This window comes from Caretta caretta, chromosome 13 (genome assembly GCF_965140235.1).
Source record: "Caretta caretta isolate rCarCar2 chromosome 13, rCarCar1.hap1, whole genome shotgun sequence".
In the NCBI taxonomy this organism is placed as follows: domain Eukaryota; kingdom Metazoa; phylum Chordata; order Testudines; family Cheloniidae; genus Caretta; species Caretta caretta.
The window spans coordinates 17602987-17622475 of NC_134218.1; the positions used below are offsets into that span (position 1 = coordinate 17602987).

Consider the following 19489-nt stretch of genomic DNA (forward strand, 5'->3'; position numbering starts at 1 on the left):
ACATCTACGCTGGCTGGGGAGGGTGGGAGGAGAGAGTTGCAATGGTGTAACTACAGCCATGCAAACATCCCTAATGTAGACAAGCCCACAGATCCTTTATTCAGACATCATAGGTCTCTCCATAAACAGCAGGAGAATCTCTCCCACTACGTAGCAATGTTTTAAACGGCTTATTTCCCTTCTCCCACCAACAAACCACTTTCTTATCCAAATACCATGCCCGCAGGGTGTGTGCTCAACCCCAAGATACACTCTCTCTGGATGTGTGAAGGCACGAACCATGTGTATTTGCGATGTGGAGTACCATGGGGTAAATAGCACAAATACATTTTCCACTAATTTTTGATTTTCTAAATAGATTTTGAGAGTTTAAAGCCAGAAGGGACCACTAGATAGCTAGTCCAACCTTCTCTAGATCACAGACCATTAAAGACTGAATGCATCCGATGAAGTGAGCTGTAGATCACGAAAGCTTATGCTCAAATAAATTTGTTAGTCTCTAAGGTGGCACAAGTACTCCTTTTCTTTTTGCGAATACAGACTAACACGGCTGCTACTCTGAAAACAGACCATTAAATGTAATCCATTAGCCCTTGCACTGAGCCCACTTATTTGTGTTTGAATAAAGCATCTCTTCCAGAAAAGTCATCCAGGCTTCATTTGAAAACATCAAGAGATAAGAATCCAACACTTCCCTGGGTAATTCGTTCCAATTGTTAACCACCCTCATTGTTAAAAAAAATTGTGCCTAACATCTAATTTGGCTTTATCTGGTTTCGACTTCCAGCCATTGGTTCCTGTTATGCCTTTCTCTGCTAAATTAAAGAGCCCTTCAGTATCTAGTATTTTCTCCCCAGGAAGGTACTTTGTAATCAAGTCACCTCTCAACCTTCTTTTTGGTGATCTAAAACAGATTGATCTCCGGGACTCTCGCCACAAGGTATTTTCCTCCAGTCCCTGAATAATTCTTGTGGCTCTTCTCTGTGCCCACTCCAAATTTTTCAACAACCTTTTTAAAATGTGGACACCAGAACTGCATGCTGTATTCCAGCACCAGTCTGACCAAGACCATATATAGAGGTAAAATCACCTCTGTACCTCCACTCACTACTCTCCAGGTTATACATACAAGGATCGCATTGGTGCTTTTTGCCACAGCATCAGACTGGAAGCTCATGTTAAGTTGCTTTTCCACTACGACCTCTAAATCCTTTTCAGAGTCTCTGCTTTCCCACATCCAATCCCCATTCTGTAGGTATGACCTACAATCTTTGTTCCTAGATATACAACTTTGCATTTCAGAGTAACAGCCGTGTTAGTCTGTATTCACAAAAAGAAAAGGAGTACTTGTGGCACCTTAGAGACTAACCAATTTATTTGAGCATGAGCTTTCGTGAGCTACAGCTCACTTCATCCGATGAAGTGAGCTGTAGCTCACGAAAGCTAATCCTCAAATAAATTGGTTAGTCTCTAAGGTGCCACAAGTACTCCTTAACTTTGCATTTGGCGGTACTAAATGGTATTCTGTCTGAATGGCTGCCCTGTCTTCTTCATTATTGACCACTCCAACAATCGGTCATCCACAAATTTTAGCAGCAGTGATTTTATATTTCGTTCCAGATGATTGATGAAAATGTTGCATGGTGCCAAGCCTAGTACAGATCCCTGCAGAACGCACTAGAAACACTCCCCATTAGATGATGATTCCTCGCTGGCAATAACTTTTTGAGATGTCAGTTAGCAACCACTTAATCCATTTAACAGGTGCTTTATTGATATTCTAGTTTTAAATCAGAATGTCACTTAGTATTAAGGGCTGGTCCACGCAGCACAGCAACGTACACTAAATTTCTAAAGGTTTCAGAGTAGCAGCTGTATTAGTCTGTATCCACAAAAAGAAAAGGAGGACTTGTGGCACCTTAGAGACTAATGCTCAAATAAATGTGTTAGTCTCTAAGGTGCCGCAAGTCCTCCTTTTCTTTTTTTAAATTTCTTAAGTGCTCCAACATATTGCACATTAATTGGTCCTTGTAGAACATAGAAATCATGCCACCATAAATGTGCATTGCTCTCCACCTAGACCAGCTCTAAGTCAAATCCCTGACATAAGTCCAACTATATTACATCTACATGGTTACCTTTATCAGCCAAACTTGTAATTTCATCAACAAATGAAATCAGATTTGTTTGACAAGATCTATTTTCCATAATACCATATTGACTGGCATTAATTATATCCCTAACCTTTAATTCTTTATCCAGTGAAGCCCACATCTGCTTTTTCATTGTTTTGCACAGGGCTGACGTCAGGCTAACCAGCCTGTAGTTACTCACTTGCCTTTTTTAAATATTGGCACAAAATTAGCGCTCTTCTAGTCTCCTGGAATTTCCCCAGTAGTGCAAGATTTATTAAAAATTAACTCCAATGGGCCAGAGATCTCCTCAGCCAACTCCTTTGTTTTAGAACTATTGGGTACAATTTATCTGGGCCTGCTGATTTTAAGTGTTTATCCCAAGTAGATGTTGTCTAACATCATCCCCAGTTACTAATGCACCAGAAACTACTTCATCATTGTCATAGGATATAAGAACCTGCTTCTTTCCAAATACCTGCCTTTTCTGCATCATTATTAACAATTTGACCATCTCCATCTAATAATGAGCCTATATACCATTGCTAGGATTTCTTTTGTTCCCATATACTTTAAAAATTCCTTCTTGTCTTTAGGCCTGTCAGCCATGGAGTTTTCCCTGATGTATTTAGCTTCCCTTATCAATTTTCTGCACTTCATAACTTCTTTTATTGATTGCTATTTATTTCTCCCTTTTCCCCCCATATGCTATATATTTCTTCCCCCAACCCAACTGATTGTGAAACGGCAGCTTTGACCGTCTAGTAAACTTTTTAAATAACTCCAATTTTCATTCATATTTTACCGTCTACATTCTTCCTCCCAATCAATTTCACTCAAAGTTTCTTGGCTTTGGAAAATTAGCCTTTTTGAGAAGCATCAAGTTTATATATTACCGGTTGGGACTTTCCTCTACCCATTTTTAATGTCATCAAGTCACATGATCCCGAGGCAACCACCAACTTACAGTCCAGTGATTAATTCATCTTTATCCATCACAATGAGGTCCAAAATGCAGTTACCACATGTTGACTGCAATATCTTTTGTGTTAGAAAATCATCATCTATAATTTTTGGAAACTCTAATGATATTTTACTACTGGCTGCATGAGACCTCCAGTTTGCAAGACATGTCCTGAAGGCCCCCATTACAACACAGTTCTTTCAATACATTACACACGGGATTTAAGCAGTAACTTACCCTGTTCTCTGGTTTGATTCAATGGTCTGTAACAGATTTCCTCCTCCCCACCCTCAAACCCCATCCTGGGCTTTATGAATTAGCACTTCGATCTATATGGATTCAAGATCCTGCATTTCTGAGTCATCAATAACTCTAAAACAGGCAACCGTGTCTTTAATATAGTGTGCCATCACACCCACACACCCTTTGTTTACCCACTCCATCCTTCCTGAACAGATTATAACCAACAATTTTAACATTCCAATCAGGTGAACTATCCAATCAGGTTTCAGTAAAGCCAGCTGCTCACATTTGTCCCATCAATAGAATTACCAGTTTTGCTTGCTTGTTACCCAGACACCTAGCATTGGTACAAGGTGCCATTGAAACGTTTCTTCTCTTCACATTCTTTGCCACCTTGGTTCAATAGGTTCGCAACACACTGAATCCACATTTGAACTACATCCGTACCACCACTTATGCAAAGCTCAGGCCCCTTTTCATGTTCTCTTCCCATGAAAATTCCTGGAGTCGAGTCTCACTGGCATGAATTTTAGCAAAGAGCAGATTTCACTGCATCACAGGAAATGAACTTAAAAGCAGCACACAAGAATATTCACTTGCAGGATCAACAAGGAGTGTGGAACAATACCACATGACTTACCTAGCCAGTGACAATTAACCCACATGGCTCAAATAGTAAGTTTAAAACATTCACAGAAAACTATTTGCAATCAGTCCAGAGTCCAAAAGCATGCAGAAAAAATGTGCCAAATCCTTTTGATTCAATGATTAGTTAAATTTGAGTAAATCACACCCTGCTTAAAAATACGTCACCAGCAGAATTATCCACTCACTTCTCCCCAGAGATGTGTTTTTGGTTAGGTCTATTTTTTTATGGCCGGGGGCCTGCGTGCGCGCACACACACACACACAAAACAAAAGACCACACACACAACACACAAGCTAAATTTATTTGAAATCTAAAATACTATTCTGGGTAAGGACCCCTCCTTACCCTTTTCAGTCACCAAAGCAAACATGGTAGAGAAGGCTGTGAAGTCTGTCCCTGGAATGGGGTCATTGGGCCTTGTTCTAGTAACACAACCATTACAATAATATTTAGAAATAGCAACATTTCTGGGTTTATTCAGTGCATGTTTATGCTTTCGCCGCCTCTGTTACTGCTAATTTGGGAAATATTGAGGCAGAACCACCAAGGCTTCCATCTTCCCTAGGGCCTCTCATCCAGTTTCATTCAGGAACCAAGCAACCTTTGGACTGGAACAGAACCCTGGGGCATTGGTCCCATCAGGACTGAAAGTGCGTGGTTCTTAAACTGGCCCATAAGCCAGGGGGTCTCAACCTTTTTCTTTCCGAGGCCCCCCTGAAGATGCTATAAGAAGTTCATGGCCCACCTGTGCCACAGAAAACCATTTTTTTCTGCATATAAAAGCCAGGGCTGGCATTAGGGGGAACAAAGCAGGGCAACTGCCTGTGGCCCCATGCCACAGGGGCCCGCACAAAGCTACTTTGCTCAGGCTTTGGCTTCCACCCTGGGTGGCAGGACTCAGGGCCCCGGCCTTCAGCTCCATGCAGTGGGGCTTCGACTTTCTGTCCTGGGCTGCAGCGAGTCTAATGCTGGCCCTGCTTGATGGACCCCCTGAAACATGCTTGCGGCCCCCCAGGGGGCCCCGGACTCCTGGTTGAGAACCACTGCCATAGGCTACCTGGGAACCACAAGCTGAAATAGTCACGGGACTAAGCAGCAGGGGGAACATTTAAAAAAAAAAAAAAAAAAAAAAAAGGTCCATCAGTGTATCAGAGATTATTTTGTTGCGTGATTAGAGCATAGGATCAGGTTTGGGAGAACTGGTTTCCTATCCCTGGCTGGCTCTGCCACAAGTTTCCCATGTGACCTTGGGCAAGTCATTGCATATATCTGTGCTTCAGTTTCCTCACTGAGATAGGATAATAAGTATTATCCTAATAATTTACTTGTACTGTAATAGCACCTACAGACCCCAATCAGGGATGAGAGCTTGCTGTAGAAAGATGGTGCCTGTCCCAAAGAGCTTACCATCTAAGATAAGAGACAACAGGCAGATACAGTCAGACACATGAGGGAGTACAAGGTAAGAGCTCCTGGGAGGTGAAAATTCATCAACATTTGTAGAGTAATTTGAGATCCTCAGAGGCAGGACACTATGGGACACAGCTCTGTATTGGGACTCAGGAGTCCCGAGTTCTATTCCCGGCTCTGCCCCGAGCCAGTCGTGTGACCCCGAGCCATCTCCCTGGTCTGTGCCTCAGTTTCCCCATCTGTAAAAATGGGGCTAATGACACTGACCACAGGAACTGAATTTCTCATTTTCCCGGTGCTCGACCCCCGCTCTGCCCCAGGCCCTGTCCCACTCCACCCCTTCTCCCAATGCCCCACCCCCTCTGCCTCTTCCCACCCCGCCAAGTTCACGAGTCAAGAATACGTCTCAAGTCCAGTTCCCCTGCTTTGCTCACTAGACCACTCCCCCACACCTTTTTTTTTTTTGCTTGCCTGATGCTAATTTTTTCAGCACCTCCGTAGTTTGAAATCAACAGATTCCTCATCCCCACCCCATTTTCAGTCACCACTTCCCTTTCAAGCTTGACCTCTTTGCTGAGGTTGCAACTTAGTGCCACTTGTTCTTGGGGCTCCTTTGCAATGGGTTATGATGATTTTATTCCTCACAGAAGGAACCACTGTAGATCATTAGACCAGAGCAGACAGAACATCATTACAGGAATCCCTCATCAGCTCCACCCTGGCCCCCATCTTCCTGGACAGGACTCTAACCTGTCAAAATTATGTTTCAAGGTTTAAACTCCCAATCTCAAAGAGACATGATCAGTATCTGCTTCTGGAGGTTCTGCAAGGGACTAAGAGCCTTCATGTCCCATTGAAGACAATGGGCATGCCGCATCTTGCAGGACTGAGCCATTACATAGGAAAGTAGCAACATCAGTGCTAGATTGAGCATCGGTTTGTTGCACTAATACCCTCCAAGATGATCCTGATGTAAACTCAGACCCTGCAGTCGCAAATCAGTGTATTATACAATGTTTCATGAACAAACCCCCAAAATATCCTTGCAGTCCTCCTATTTCATCCCAGTGTATTTGACTGACAGACACCAGACTATTCTGCAGCTGAATCAGCAGGAAAGGAATCCAGTATTTCAGCCTTGGTCATTCCGGCATCTCTGCTTCTCCAGGCAGGCCTCTGGACGGCTTCCCTAGCAGCTTTCTGTTGCCAGCCCTTCTGTGCAGTAATTCCTCTCTGTCTGGGATGTGCAGGCATGCTACCTCACATCCTGTCTATAATTAACACTCCCTCCAACTTCAAGTCTTCCTTGCTGGACTGAGAATAGTAACTGGGACATTCATTGCGCATATTATCTGAGAGTTTGCTCTATTTCAGTTTCATCTTGTTTTCCTATTTTAGAAAGTTTAGGTTCATACGTTATAATCCTAAAATCAACCTCTTCACTCTCCATCCACCTTCCTCAGGTTCCGAGACAGCTTTCTACAAACATCTATATAGAAACTGCATAGAAAGCCATAGCATGCTACAACAGCATGTGTTCTATTGACAGATCCCGGCTTTCCACTGGACTCCTCAGACCACTTGCTTCTCTCTGCTGGTGATAATCATTCCTGTGTCCCGATGTTCCCATTCAGCTTTGGTCCCACTCACTGTGCATCTATGCAGTCTACTAGTTTAGGGCCAGAGTCTGTAGCATGCATGCTCACCAGTCCAGGAGTAGCCCCCACTGAAATCACCATGACCACTTGGGGCATAAAGTACGACTTCAAATGAATAAGGATGGCAGACTCAGACCCTTCACGCTAGGCTCAAATGTGAAGAACTCCTGAGTTCTAATCCCAGCTCCGCCTTGACGTTGGAGCCCAATCTTGAGAGGTGCCAACTATCTCATCTCCTATTCAAATCAATGAAGAGTTCAGGGTGTTCAACACCTTGCAACACTGGGCATTTGCCACATAGCCGCAAACTAGTCACAATGCCTCCGCTTCTTCTCCAGTAAAACACAGATAATCTCTAGTTACTGAATTAACTTTGTTTGAAACTGCGGCTAGTATTGTCTTCAGTATTTAAAAATCACCACACACACACACCACTGTGGCACCATCCATAATATAAACAAATCTGAACCTTTCATTTTTGTAACCATACGTCAATATCAGTAATTAGCATTAATGAGCTAAATAAATGAGATGCTGTTCCGAAGATGCAGCAATAAATCCTAAATGTTTATTGGCTTATACAATGGCCAACATTAATCCTCTAATGAATCCTCTTTGAAATCACCTGTTCTTTCAGCCACGTTTGGCTTCAGATATTAGTACCACACTTGAAATATTTCATTTTAATATTACTTGGATAAAGTAAATCTGTAGTGATGAAAAATAATCTATTAGAAACAGTCTACAGATATGATTCAATATCAAATATATTTGAGTTCCTTGCATCCAGTAAAAATGAACCATAAGAAATAACTTTGAGCAAAGAAGATATTAGTATACAGAAAGTGACCATGTATTTTTTGACATAATTCAGTGGCTAGTACATGGTTATATCTACAATATGCCACTAGATGGTACTGTTTCAAAATACTATTGTGATGTATAAATAAACAATAGGCAGTATCCATAACAGATAGTTTGCTGAAAATTTTGGCAGCTTTTGCAAAAGTGACCTACAAAGGGGGAAAATTGTACTTGCCTTTTTGGTTTATTTACAATGCATGAAAAGATTTTTTTTTTCCTGCTAGTTTTATACACGAGAAATTTGGCCATTTATCATTCCTTGTTTTCTTGGAAGACTCCACAGAAAACTGGGAAACTAGAAGGAGCATTATATAACAAGTATAGTGTTGTTATTATTTGGATTTCAGTAATATCTGAAGGCTCCAATCATGTTCAAGGGCTCATTATGTTAGGTGCTATAAAATCACTTCAGAAAGCACAGTGCCCCAACCCCAAAAAGAGTTCACAACCTAATCCAAAACAAGACACAACAGTGACTTTGACAAACATTAGGAGACAAGGAGGAAGGTTGTACAGGGGTAATAGTAAAGCAATCACATGGTTACATACATCAAGTATTGCACAGACAAATTATCAGGATTTTTTTTTCATAAATACATAAAATCAGCTATTCCTGATTGCTGCTCAATCTAACCATCACTGGGAGTGAAACCTTACTGAGAAGAAACAGGATTGACAGTCAATTATGGGTTTTTTGGATGGGAACCACATCCTGAAAGAAATCCTTCCCAAACTCCTTCTTGTGACCTTCAAACAACCCCCCAACCTTGCAAGATCATCATAAGCAAGCTTCTCAACGTTCACCAGCCCTTGCCAGAACAACAGATGCACAACCTACAGTCATATCTCCACTGAGACGATGATCAACACCACCCACAACATGCCTTTCAAGATCCGTCAGTCCTACACATGCCTGTCACAACACCTTACCCAGTACACTAAATGCCCTAACACCACCTGTGTGGGCGAAGTCAGAATCACTACGCTCTCAAATGAACTCACAGAGAAAAATGATGAGACACAGAAATACCATGACATCAGTTGGTGAGCACTTTTCACAAAATGATCACTCCATATGTGACCTCTCAGTCCTTGTCCTCAAAGGAAATCTGTGCAGCACCTTCAAAAGACAAGCCTGGGAGCATAAATTCATGACTTTGTTAGACACTAAAAATCATGGTCTTAATAAAGACACTGGATTTATGACAGGTTTCAGAGTAGCAGCCGTGTTAGTCTGTATCTGCAAAAAGAACAGGACGACTTGTGGCACCTTAGAGACTAACAAATTTATTTGAGCATAAGCTTTCGTGAGCTACAGCTCACTTCATCGGATGCATAGAATGGAACATATAGTAAGAAGATTTTATATACACATATATATACACACCAACCCACTCACACACAGAGAGAGAGAGAGAGAGAGAGAGAGAGAGAGAGAGAACACGAAAAGGTGGAGTAAGAGGCTAATTAAATAAGATGAGCTATTATCAGCAGGAGAAAAAAAAACTTTTGTAGTGATAATCAAGATGGCCCATTTAAACAGTTGACAAGAAGGTATGAGGACACCACTTTCTACAAGCCATTACCCCTCTGATCCCACTGAGGGTTACCAAAATAAATACAGTATTTGCTCAAGAAACTCCCTGAAAAAGCACAAGAACAAATCCGCACAGTCTCTATTCAAACCCAAGTTAATGGTATCTAGTTTGTATATTAATTCAAGCTCAGCAGTCAGATTTATGACTCATTATAGCAATCTCTAACCCACTAACCCTCTGTGTTATCCTATGACTGCAGAGGTGTTAACTGCCCACTTCAGTTTGAATGGTCTCTTACATGCTAACTTCTTATGCTAAACAAGCCATTCCACCTTCCATTTAGGGTGACTCAACATGTCAACTTTCCCAGACCTGAAGAAGAGCTCTGAGCAGCTTGAAAGCTGGCCTCTTTCACCAACAGAAATAGGTCCAATTAAAAAAAATAATAATAAGTCATCCACCTTCTCTAATTATGTTTTTGGTAACTCCAATACCTGGCATACAATTGGGAAGAAAGTTCTCCTGGTTAATAATTCTACCCCCAGCCTCTTCAACTGAGGGCTGAGAAATCTTCCACTTCAGTTACTAGTCTTCCAAGGAGGCCTTCAGGGAAGACATGACTTGATATATCTAAGCTAAGAAAAGCAAGAGTTATTTTTTTTTCTTAAAAGGGAGGGGGAGTGAGGGGTTTTTTTGTTTTGTTCCCCCCCCCCCCCCCCGCAGTCCCTTTAACCAAGGAAATCAGCAGCAGGTCTACCCTTAAAATCCTGCAATTGTGCAGCTGCACTGCTATGGCACTTTAATGAAGATGCTCTAAACCCATGGAGAGAGCTTCTCCCATCAGCTTAGTTAATCTACCTCCACGAGAGGCGGTCGCTATGCTGGTGGAAGCAGCTCTCCTGCTGACACAGTGCTGTCCACACCAGTGCTTAGGTCGGTATAACTACGTTGCTTAGGAGGGTGGATTATCCACAGCCTGAGTGACATAGTTCTACCAAAGTAATTCTGTAGTGTAGACCCAGGCTCAGAAAACCTATGCTAACGCACACACACACAAAAAAAACAATGGTCTCTTTGAACAGCATCCCACCCCCATTGTATTTATTGTGGTTTTGATTTAATCTACAACATAAACTGTCGGACATGGATAGCCTTATTTGCCACGCACACCTATAGCACTATAGCAGTCAACAAGAGCTTGATCCCTTTAGGCGGTTATCTCTAGATGTGTTCTTAGAGGTTTATTCACTGTTCCAGCCAGCCGGCTTGTCAGATGATTTCCATCCTGCAGCAGCACTGACAGATGAGCTGTATATTTTGTGGTCTTCCCCTCACTCTCAGAAATTGCTCCTTTACCTAGAGTGCAAGCTCCTAAGGACAGGGACTGGCACTGTGTTACATGTCTGAAATGGCTAGTACAACGGCACTGGGGCCTCTCAGCACTACTCGAAAATAATATTTGACTGCTGTGGTCAGCGCAGGTGCTGGAGAAAGATACCTCTGAGGGGCAGTTCCTAAAACCTAGCAGCCCTGTGTTGTGTCCAAACCAACATTGCTCATGTGGGTGGTGGAGCCTCCTCTCCCCTCCCCTCACACATCGAATGGTACAGAAGAGGTGATCTTCCAAGCACACTTTGTGACTCTCTAGACTAGAGCAGCTTCTTCTAGCAGGCAAGAAAAGAAAAATACCCACCCCGTCTGCATTTGCCGGGTAAGTGATAGCAGAACTTTTCCAAGACCCGGGGGAGGGATAGCTCAGTGGTTTGAGCATTGGCCTGCTAAACCAAGGGTTGAGAGTTCAATCCTTGAGGGGGCCATGTAGGGATCTGGGGCAAAAATTGGGGATTGGTCCTGCTTTGAGCAGGGGGTTGGACTAGATGACCTCCTGAGGTCCCTTCCGACCCTGCATGTCCATGACACAACTACAGCAGTTAACAGTGCCAGTGATACCCTACGGCACCGTTTCTCAAATGCAGCCACTAGGAGGTTTCCCTGTGGCCGTGGCACCCCCCTGGGCAGTGAGCGGGGGGGAAGCATCAGTCCCTCGCCTTCCTCCCTGTTGCTCCTGGATGCGCTGCCCTGCACCGCCTCTCTGGAGACACAACGCTGAAGGAGCAAGGGGCGCTCTCTAACGGGGGGGTTGGGGTTCAGCCCTGCGGTCGTTGGGCAGCAGGGACTTCGGGAACTTGGCTGCGGACCAGGGCTCCAGCCCTGGAGCTTTAGGTGCCAACACAGGGTTCAGGCCAAGGGATTTCCAGTGCTGACCCCCAACTCTGGCCATGCGGCCCCAGCCTTCGGCCATAGGGCTTCAGGCTCCAACCCCTGGCTGCGTGGTGGCAGGCTCCAATCCCTAGCTCTGACCGCACAGCGCACCAACCCCTGGCCACGCGCTCTGACCCACTAACCCTGGCAGCTAACCCAGGGCGCTGGCCCTGAATGCAGTGATAAGCTGCCAAAATCTTAACAACAGCTTCCCTCCTCACCCCACGAGGGGGTCGTTGCCCACCCCCGCCCCCTGGGACTCCTGCCCCATCCAACCCCCCCGTGTTCCTTGACCCCCCCCCGGGCCCTTGCCCCACCCATCCCCCTCCCCTGTCCCCTGACTGCCCCCAGAACCGGGCAGGAGGGTCTCATGGGCCACCGTAGTGGGTGCCCACCCCACCCTTAAGAGCCAGAGGCACCTGCCGGGGGGCAAGGTGGGGAGTCCCAGTGGTGCTTACCTGGGGCAGCTCCCAGGAAGCATCCGGCAGGTCCATCTGGCTCCTAAGGGCGGGGGAGCATAGCTCGGGGGGAGCAGCCACTCCCCTCACTGATCACATCAAAAGTGGCGCCTTAAGCGCCGACTCTCTGGGTGCTCCGGAGCTGGAGCACCCACCGGCAGCTCCCGCGCCCAGCCCCAGCTCACCTCCGCTCCGCCTCCACCTCCTCCCCTGAATGCACCGCCCCGCTCTTCTTCTCCGCGCCCCTCCCCACCCCCCCAACTTCCCGCAAATCAGCTGTTCGGCAGGAAGCCGGGGAGGGCTGAGAAGCAGGCCTCGGCTTCCTGCTCAGGCCGAGGGTGGCGGAGGTGAGCTGGGGCGGGGAGAAGTTCCCCTGCGCACCCCCCCTGCAAGGGTTACCTGCTGCGGCACGGGCGGCCCTCCTCGCGCCCCCCCGCCCCAGCTCACCTCCGCCTCCCTGGGCCTGAGTGGGAAGCCGACGCCTGCTTCTGAGCCCGCCCCAGCTTCCCGCGCAAACAGATAATTCGCAGGAAGCCGGGCGGAGTGGAGGCGGAGAAGCAGAGCGGGGTGGAGCATTCAGCGGAGGAGGCGGAGGCAGAGGCAGAGGCAGAGGTGAGCTGGGGCCGGGGGTGGGAAGCTGCCGGTGGGTGCTCTGCACCCACCAAATTTTTCCCTTGGGTGCTCCAGGGCTGGAGCACCCATGGAGTCGGCGCCTAAGGTGCCACTTTTGGCCAGTTAAATTTAGAAGCCCTTTTAGAACCGGTTGTCCCTCGCGGAACAACCGGTTCTAAAAGGGCTTCTAAATTTAACAACCAGTTCTAGCGAACCGGCTCCAGCTCCCCACTGCCTGAATGCCCACCCTGAACTCTGGTGAGTGCCAGCCCTGGGCACCAATGCTGCCCCCTGCCCCCAGCCGAGCGGCAGCAGGTGCCGACCCCAAGCGCAAATCCCCACCCCAGCAGTAGCTGCCGACCCTGGGTTGTGTGCTCTGACCGCCCACCCTGGCTGCTGGCCATGGACGCCGATCCTGGATGCCAGCTCCAGGTGCAGATCTCCGGTGCCAGCTGTGAACTCCAGAGGGTGCTGGCCCTGGAAACCAACCCTTGGCCCCAGCTGCAGGGCAGCAGGCTCCGGTAGGTGCCAGCCCCAGACACCAACCTCTGGCCCCAGTCATGCGGCAGCAGGCGCAGACCCCAAGCGCCGGCCCTGGGGGCCAAGCCCTGGCCATGCGGCAGCGGGCACGGTTGGGGTCTGCGCCTGCTGCAGGTGCTGGAATGCTGCAGGTGGCCCAGGGCACCATCAGTCCTGACCACGTGGTGGTGGCACCCCTCATCTAGAGCCTCATGCCCCACCCCTCCATCCAGGTTTCAATTTGCCAGGACTTGCTCTGAAGTGAGATCTTAAAAAAAAAAAAAAAAGATACAAATATCACTTTTCACAGCTCAGTTAGCAGCCCAATGCCACCTGCCTTCAGAGCTGGGCACCCGCCAGCAGCCACCCCGCTTGACCCCAACACCTTTCATTACAAATTAAGGACTGCCCCCGATTACTACTATTTCCCACTGCCTCCCGGGCTCCCCACCCACCACCCCATCACCTATGGGCCCTACTGCCTCCCCCCACATTGTCCCAAGCTCCCTTCCGCAGCCTCACACCCCAGACCTGCCCCATTCCTTGCCTCTTATCCCTGTTTGGTCCTGGTTAAATCCACACCGCCCTGCTCCCCCAAATACAGAAGTCAAAATATTCCTATGCACCAGAGCACCCAAACAATCACTGAGATGTAAAGTTTTAAAGTTGCCTTGTAAATGCCATAAATCATAATGCAGACTCATTCCCTTCTAAATATTACTACAGTGCAGGCAGAGTTGTATTACATAGATTAGGTTTCCTTTCAAATCACAGAAAATATATTCACACGGTGTTTACAACTCCCACTACTGTAGCACCATAAGCAGCCATTGTTCAACCTCATCGTGGACAAGATCAAGGTGTGGTGTTGAGTAGGCTGAAATTTGTTTGGGGCAGAAGGCAAAAGAGTTAGAGACAACAAATGGATATCAGAAAGTTTTTCAAAAAAGAAATCAGTGCCAGATAGTGCCCCTGAATGCGATACAGAGATGGTCCCACAGCAGTCACCTCCTGCTAAGAAAAGCAGAACATGGAAGGAAGAAAAACAAACATTTCAAGACCAGCGGGAAATCGCAGTTTCTTGGAATCAGATTGCTTCAGAAACACATTTCCAAGCACGTTTGTAAGAGAGATTCATCAAGTAAAAAATTTATGCGCTGCAACATCACTATACCACTCATGCAGGAGTACTTGAACAGAATTACCACAACGAGTTTCAGAGGCGCAAGCTGTTACATGATGCAAAAGCAGAGTTCAAAAGACAACAGTGGCAGCTCAAAGATTTTTGAATAAAGCTACTTTTAAAGTTGTACTACTTTGGGGGAAAGCAAGGAAACCATTCAGCGATGGAGAACTCCTGAAGAAAATTGTTCCGGTCGTAGAACCAGAAAATAAGCTTTTCAGAGAGATACCACTGACTGAGCAATGCCACGTTACAGAGCAGCACAAGAGATCTGACGAATTTTCTACAAAAAGAAATAGCTGGAAAAGTCGCAGCAAGCCCTTTCTACAGTCTGTGCTTGGATGAGAGCCCTGATGTCATGAGGAATCCCAAGGTAATCATATGCGTTTGCTATCTGGACTGTGATCGCCATGGTCTTTCTGAAGGTGTTTTAGCTCAGGTGAGCCTCAGAGATAGGCCTACTGGCAAACACATTTTTAAATGTGTTCAGGCGAGAATGCAGGAGTGCCATGTTAGCTTTGACAATCTCTGCGGTTTGACAGCTGATGAGGCAGCAGCTATGCAAAGTGCACGAGTAGGGGTACTGAATGGCTTCCAAGAAAGGTGCACTCAAACTTTTTTGGTTCACCATTTTGCCCATCAAGTAGTACTTGCCCACAAGGCTTCAAGGAAAAGTATGGAGGAGGTTGAATCCATAGTGAAAAAAACATCAATGCTGTCAACACCAGCAGCGTCATAAAGGGAGATTCACAACTCTGTGTGAAATGGGCTGAGAGACCCTACAGGTGCTGCTGAATTACAACCCAGTTCACTGGCTTAGTTTTAATGACCGTGTATAGAGGCTGTTTGAGCTCTAGGAAGAGCTCGTTGAGGTTTTGAATAAAGTTTTACCAGAACTGTCCCAGAAAACAACAACATGGTTGCCTGCTCTTTTTGAAAGAATTTTTACCAAAGCTTGCTTCCTTGAACCGGGAGCCTCGGAAACCTCAGCGAACAATATTTGATAGCACTGAGGTAATTAATACATTTAGAATGACAATCATTGACATCGTCCAGCACCTACAAGAGGAATGGGACTTTTCAGGGGTTTTGTTTGTTTTTTAAAAAACAAGCTTAGTCAATTTCTCAGCTGTCAGGATGAGAATGTGGAGCAAAAAGTCGGCTTAGCTGTAACCGAATACCTGAGTATCCTCTCAGAGGATCTTGAAAATCATTTCAGGGAGGGAAACTTTTTCCATCAGTACACCTTTGTGACTGACCCATTTAACAACTCTGGTTCATCTTTTTAGGCTACAAACAAACTGCCTTTCAAGACAGATTAGCTTCCTTTGACTCTTTGGATTTAAGGAATCTCAAGTTCCTCATGCTGAAAATGTGCAATGATTCAAGAATGAAAATATACTTCAGTAAGCCTGGTGTTACAATACAGGAGTTCTGGAATAAGGTGTACTTTGTAGGACACCTACAAGCCCCTAGCTAAAGTTGCCTTGCTTGTCCCTGTTTTCTACTACTGTGTTGTGTGAAAGGGTATTCCGTGCACTTCATTTCCTGAAAAACAAGTACCAAAACTGCCTCACTGATGCTAACCTCGAAGCTCCTCTTCTAATTTCACAGGAGACCCAACATCCTGCAGACTTTCCTCTCAAAGAGCTTCTGCGTTTTTGAAAGTAATTTGATCCACACAATGATGTGGTAAAACCCAGAACTATTACTGTCACACACAATATAATAGTATTATGTTTGTTGTTATTATTATCAGTATTACTAGATTGGATTGATATGTTTGTCTTTCTGAAATAAAAAATTTTGACCTATTTGCAGATATGTTTTTTCATTATTATTTGGACTTCTATTATGTCAAAGCATTTTTAAATTTACTTCAAAATTGTTGTTCAATCACTTTTACCAAAAAAAACAAAAGAAACAATAATAAAAAAGACAAGAACGTGCAAGGCACCTTATTTGTATTTCTATTCTGTTAGGTCCAGTAAAGAATAGAGATAACTGTGCATTATTTTTATTATTGAGTCTGCAAAAAAAAAATCTTACATAAATAAATTACAATGATTTGGATGTATATATGTGCATCTTACTTTATTCACTTTAGGAAAAATAAATAATTTTAGGGAGAAGTGTCAGTGCGGCCACCAGCAAGAGTTGGTGAGAACTTTGTGAGAAATTGTGAGAACCCCTGCTCTGGGGCATGGTCCCTGGGAATCATGATGTGTCTGTACTTCAAACACTCCCCACATGTGAAACAGTTCGATTCCAGTGGGCCAGTGTCCACATCACTAAAAGCCACCCTGATGTCTAGCACCAACAGGACGGACCCCCTCATTGGCAGCCTCAGCCCAGAGGAACCAAGTCGGAAAAGTGACTGAGCTCTTCTCTCATCCCTGGAGTTAACCACTCCAGGTCAGGGCTGAGACAATGAAGGTGTCGTTTGCACTGCTGTAATCTATGCTGTGCATGTTGGGTATATAGGAGTTTTCAGTCTCCAGAACTGCCAACCCAGCCCCTTTCACCAACACTAAATTCAATTTAAAGCGATTAAATGAAGTCATTTCCCACAGGGAACTTTCCCTCATAAAGTAGTGCTCCCAGAAGATCACGGAAATGTTTGCGTGAGGCAAAAACTTTGTTAGGGCAGAGCCAAAGGGAGGAAGAATATGGAGCTCATGACTAGGCCTCTTCAGAATACCATCTGTGTGTGCATCTGACTCTGAGGAAAATGCTTGTGGGAAACAGGCAGGTGATTACACCCGTCTCTGGAAAAAGTTACCTCCCTGATTAAAGATTTGCACTTTGCTCTAAAGCATTTTACTGCTTGTTCCACCCCCCTGCTGTTCTGAACTGCACATCAATATGTAAACACAGCTGCTCATGGCCTGGGGCTCAGGGTCCAGCCAGCTCAAATCCCAGCCCGAACCCAGACCAGACACTTACAGAGTTTGAGAGCATTCTGACTTCTGGGGAGCTGTAGCGATTGACAACAGCACAGGCTCTTGTCCTAGAGTTAGCAATTCATTAATGAGAGGAAAGCTGGTCTTGTGATTTAAGCACAGGACTGGGACTCGAGAGATCTGCGTTCTTTCCCCATTTCTGTTACAGACTTCCTATGTGACCTTGGGCAAGTCATTTAAGCTTCGGCCTCAGTTTCCCTCTCTGCAAAATGGAGCTGTTACTTCCTTATTCCACAGAGGTTTCTGAAGCGTAATTAATACTTGTAGAGGTGCTCAAATACTAAGGTGATACACCCATCATTAAAATAATAAACCTCGCCTAAGTAGCCCCATGACATCCTGAAGGTTAGTAAACCCTAATCTTACATGCAAACCATAAACTTCTCATCAAACTGCTGCCTCAAAACGGTTTACCTACTCTCGTTACAAGTAATGCCCTGGGTTCCTATAACTGGAGATGACAAGAAAACCAGTCTGTGTACGGTGTGCATTTGTGATAGCCTGTTTCCGGGTTTCTCCTGCACAGCCAGTTCCCTCTGTTGTTGGGGTGGGAGGTTACACACAGTAACGGGGGAGAGGGGGTGCTTTTGAAAACAGACGCACATTAGGGTCACACACGATACTGAAATGGAAAGGGACCTCGGGCCAGGTGTGGGATCTGAAACTGCTCTTGGGCCATTTTTTTTTTTAAATGGACTAGATTTCTTTCCAGTTGATGGTGCCCCTTAAACTCCCTTGGTTATTTCTAAACACCAGAAAAGGGGGTGGGGGTGCTAAGGGAGACGACAAGGAGTTTATCCCAGAAGAGGCATTGCCCAGGCTGTTACTGATTTCTCAGATCAGACCAGGAGCTGCCCAGCAGCACAAACCCTAGTCAGTAAAATCTAGGGCAAAACACCAAATATTGAGCCAAACTCTGATATTGAGCCTGAGGCGGCCTGGCACCTCTTCCTGGCCCCCCACAGGCACTGGGGGGAGGCTTCCAGGAGACACGTGCGTGCTCACTGCCTCACCTTGGGACCGACGAGTAGGTGGCACCTGCCCATGGCACCTATGGGTGCCAGGGCGGCACCTTCGAAGTGACTTATGGGTGCTGAGTGCTCAGCCCCTCCCCGCGGCACCTGGGGGTGCTCGGCTCCTTCCCGGGCCAGCCCCGCAGGCAGCCGCCCGGCCCAGCCCCTCTGGCCGCACGCCGCAGCGGGCGCTCACCCACCTGGGCAGGCCTGCGGGTAGTCGTGGCAGCAGTCCATGGTGCGGGGACACGCCTGGTCGCAGTAGCAGGCGCCGTGGGATCGGTCCGGTCTCCAGCCGCTGCTGACACAAGCCAGGTCCCTGCCCCGGCAGCAGCGCCCCAGCTCGGCGCAGCCGGCCTCCGAGCTGGGCGCCAGAAGGAGCAACAGCAGCGCGGCCGCCGCCGCCAGCCAGCCGGGGCCCCGAGCCATCGCCGCGCCCGGCTCTGGGCGAGGGCAGCAAAGGCAAAGCCGGCCGCAGCCGCGCCCAGCCCCAGGCGGGGCGGGCCGGGCCGGGCCGGGCAGGCACCGCCTGGGGAGCCCGGCGGCCGCCGCCGCCGCAGGGGCGCGGCGCCCAGGTGCTGCGGAGCCGGTGATGCCAGCGGCTGCTCAACTCTTCGTCCCCGCAACAGGCTGCGCTTTAGGGTGGGGGCGAATCCCGGGGCTCCCTTACCCCCAGCCCAGCTCCCGCGATGTAAAGGAACAAGGCGCCTGCCCTGCTGCCGGTAGTTCTGACACACCGGCCGGGACCCTCCTGCTCCGCCCCCAGCGAGCCCCCGGTGCTCGGCGCTGGCGCCTCTTGGACACACGTGCCCAGGCTCCGGCTCACACTTGTGGCTGAGTTTCATCCACAGAGTCCCCGTCAACGCTCGGCAGGGCGGGGCCGTGGGGCTCATTTCATTCACCTTCCCTCCCCCGGTCCGGCTGTCCTGCTCTCCTCAGCCCTTGACACCAAAGAGTAGCGCTGAAAGTGCCTCTGAAGAGCCCCACACCCCTAATGAGGGTCAGGTAGCACCGGGTTTCC

At 47.0% G+C, this 19489-nt stretch overlaps 1 protein-coding gene across 1 annotated transcript in view; it reads right to left on the reverse strand.

Annotated features, from left to right (window-relative positions):
• LOC125622081 (somatomedin-B and thrombospondin type-1 domain-containing protein) overlaps window positions 1–18917 on the reverse strand; it is a 31450-nt gene extending 12533 nt beyond the window's left edge. The window contains exon 1 of the mRNA XM_048819657.2: window positions 18669–18917. Within this exon, the coding sequence (XP_048675614.1) occupies window positions 18669–18897 (229 nt within the window). The 5' untranslated portion in view covers window positions 18898–18917. The remainder of the gene's footprint in view (window positions 1–18668) is intronic.
• Window positions 18918–19489: the final 572 nt, after the last annotated feature.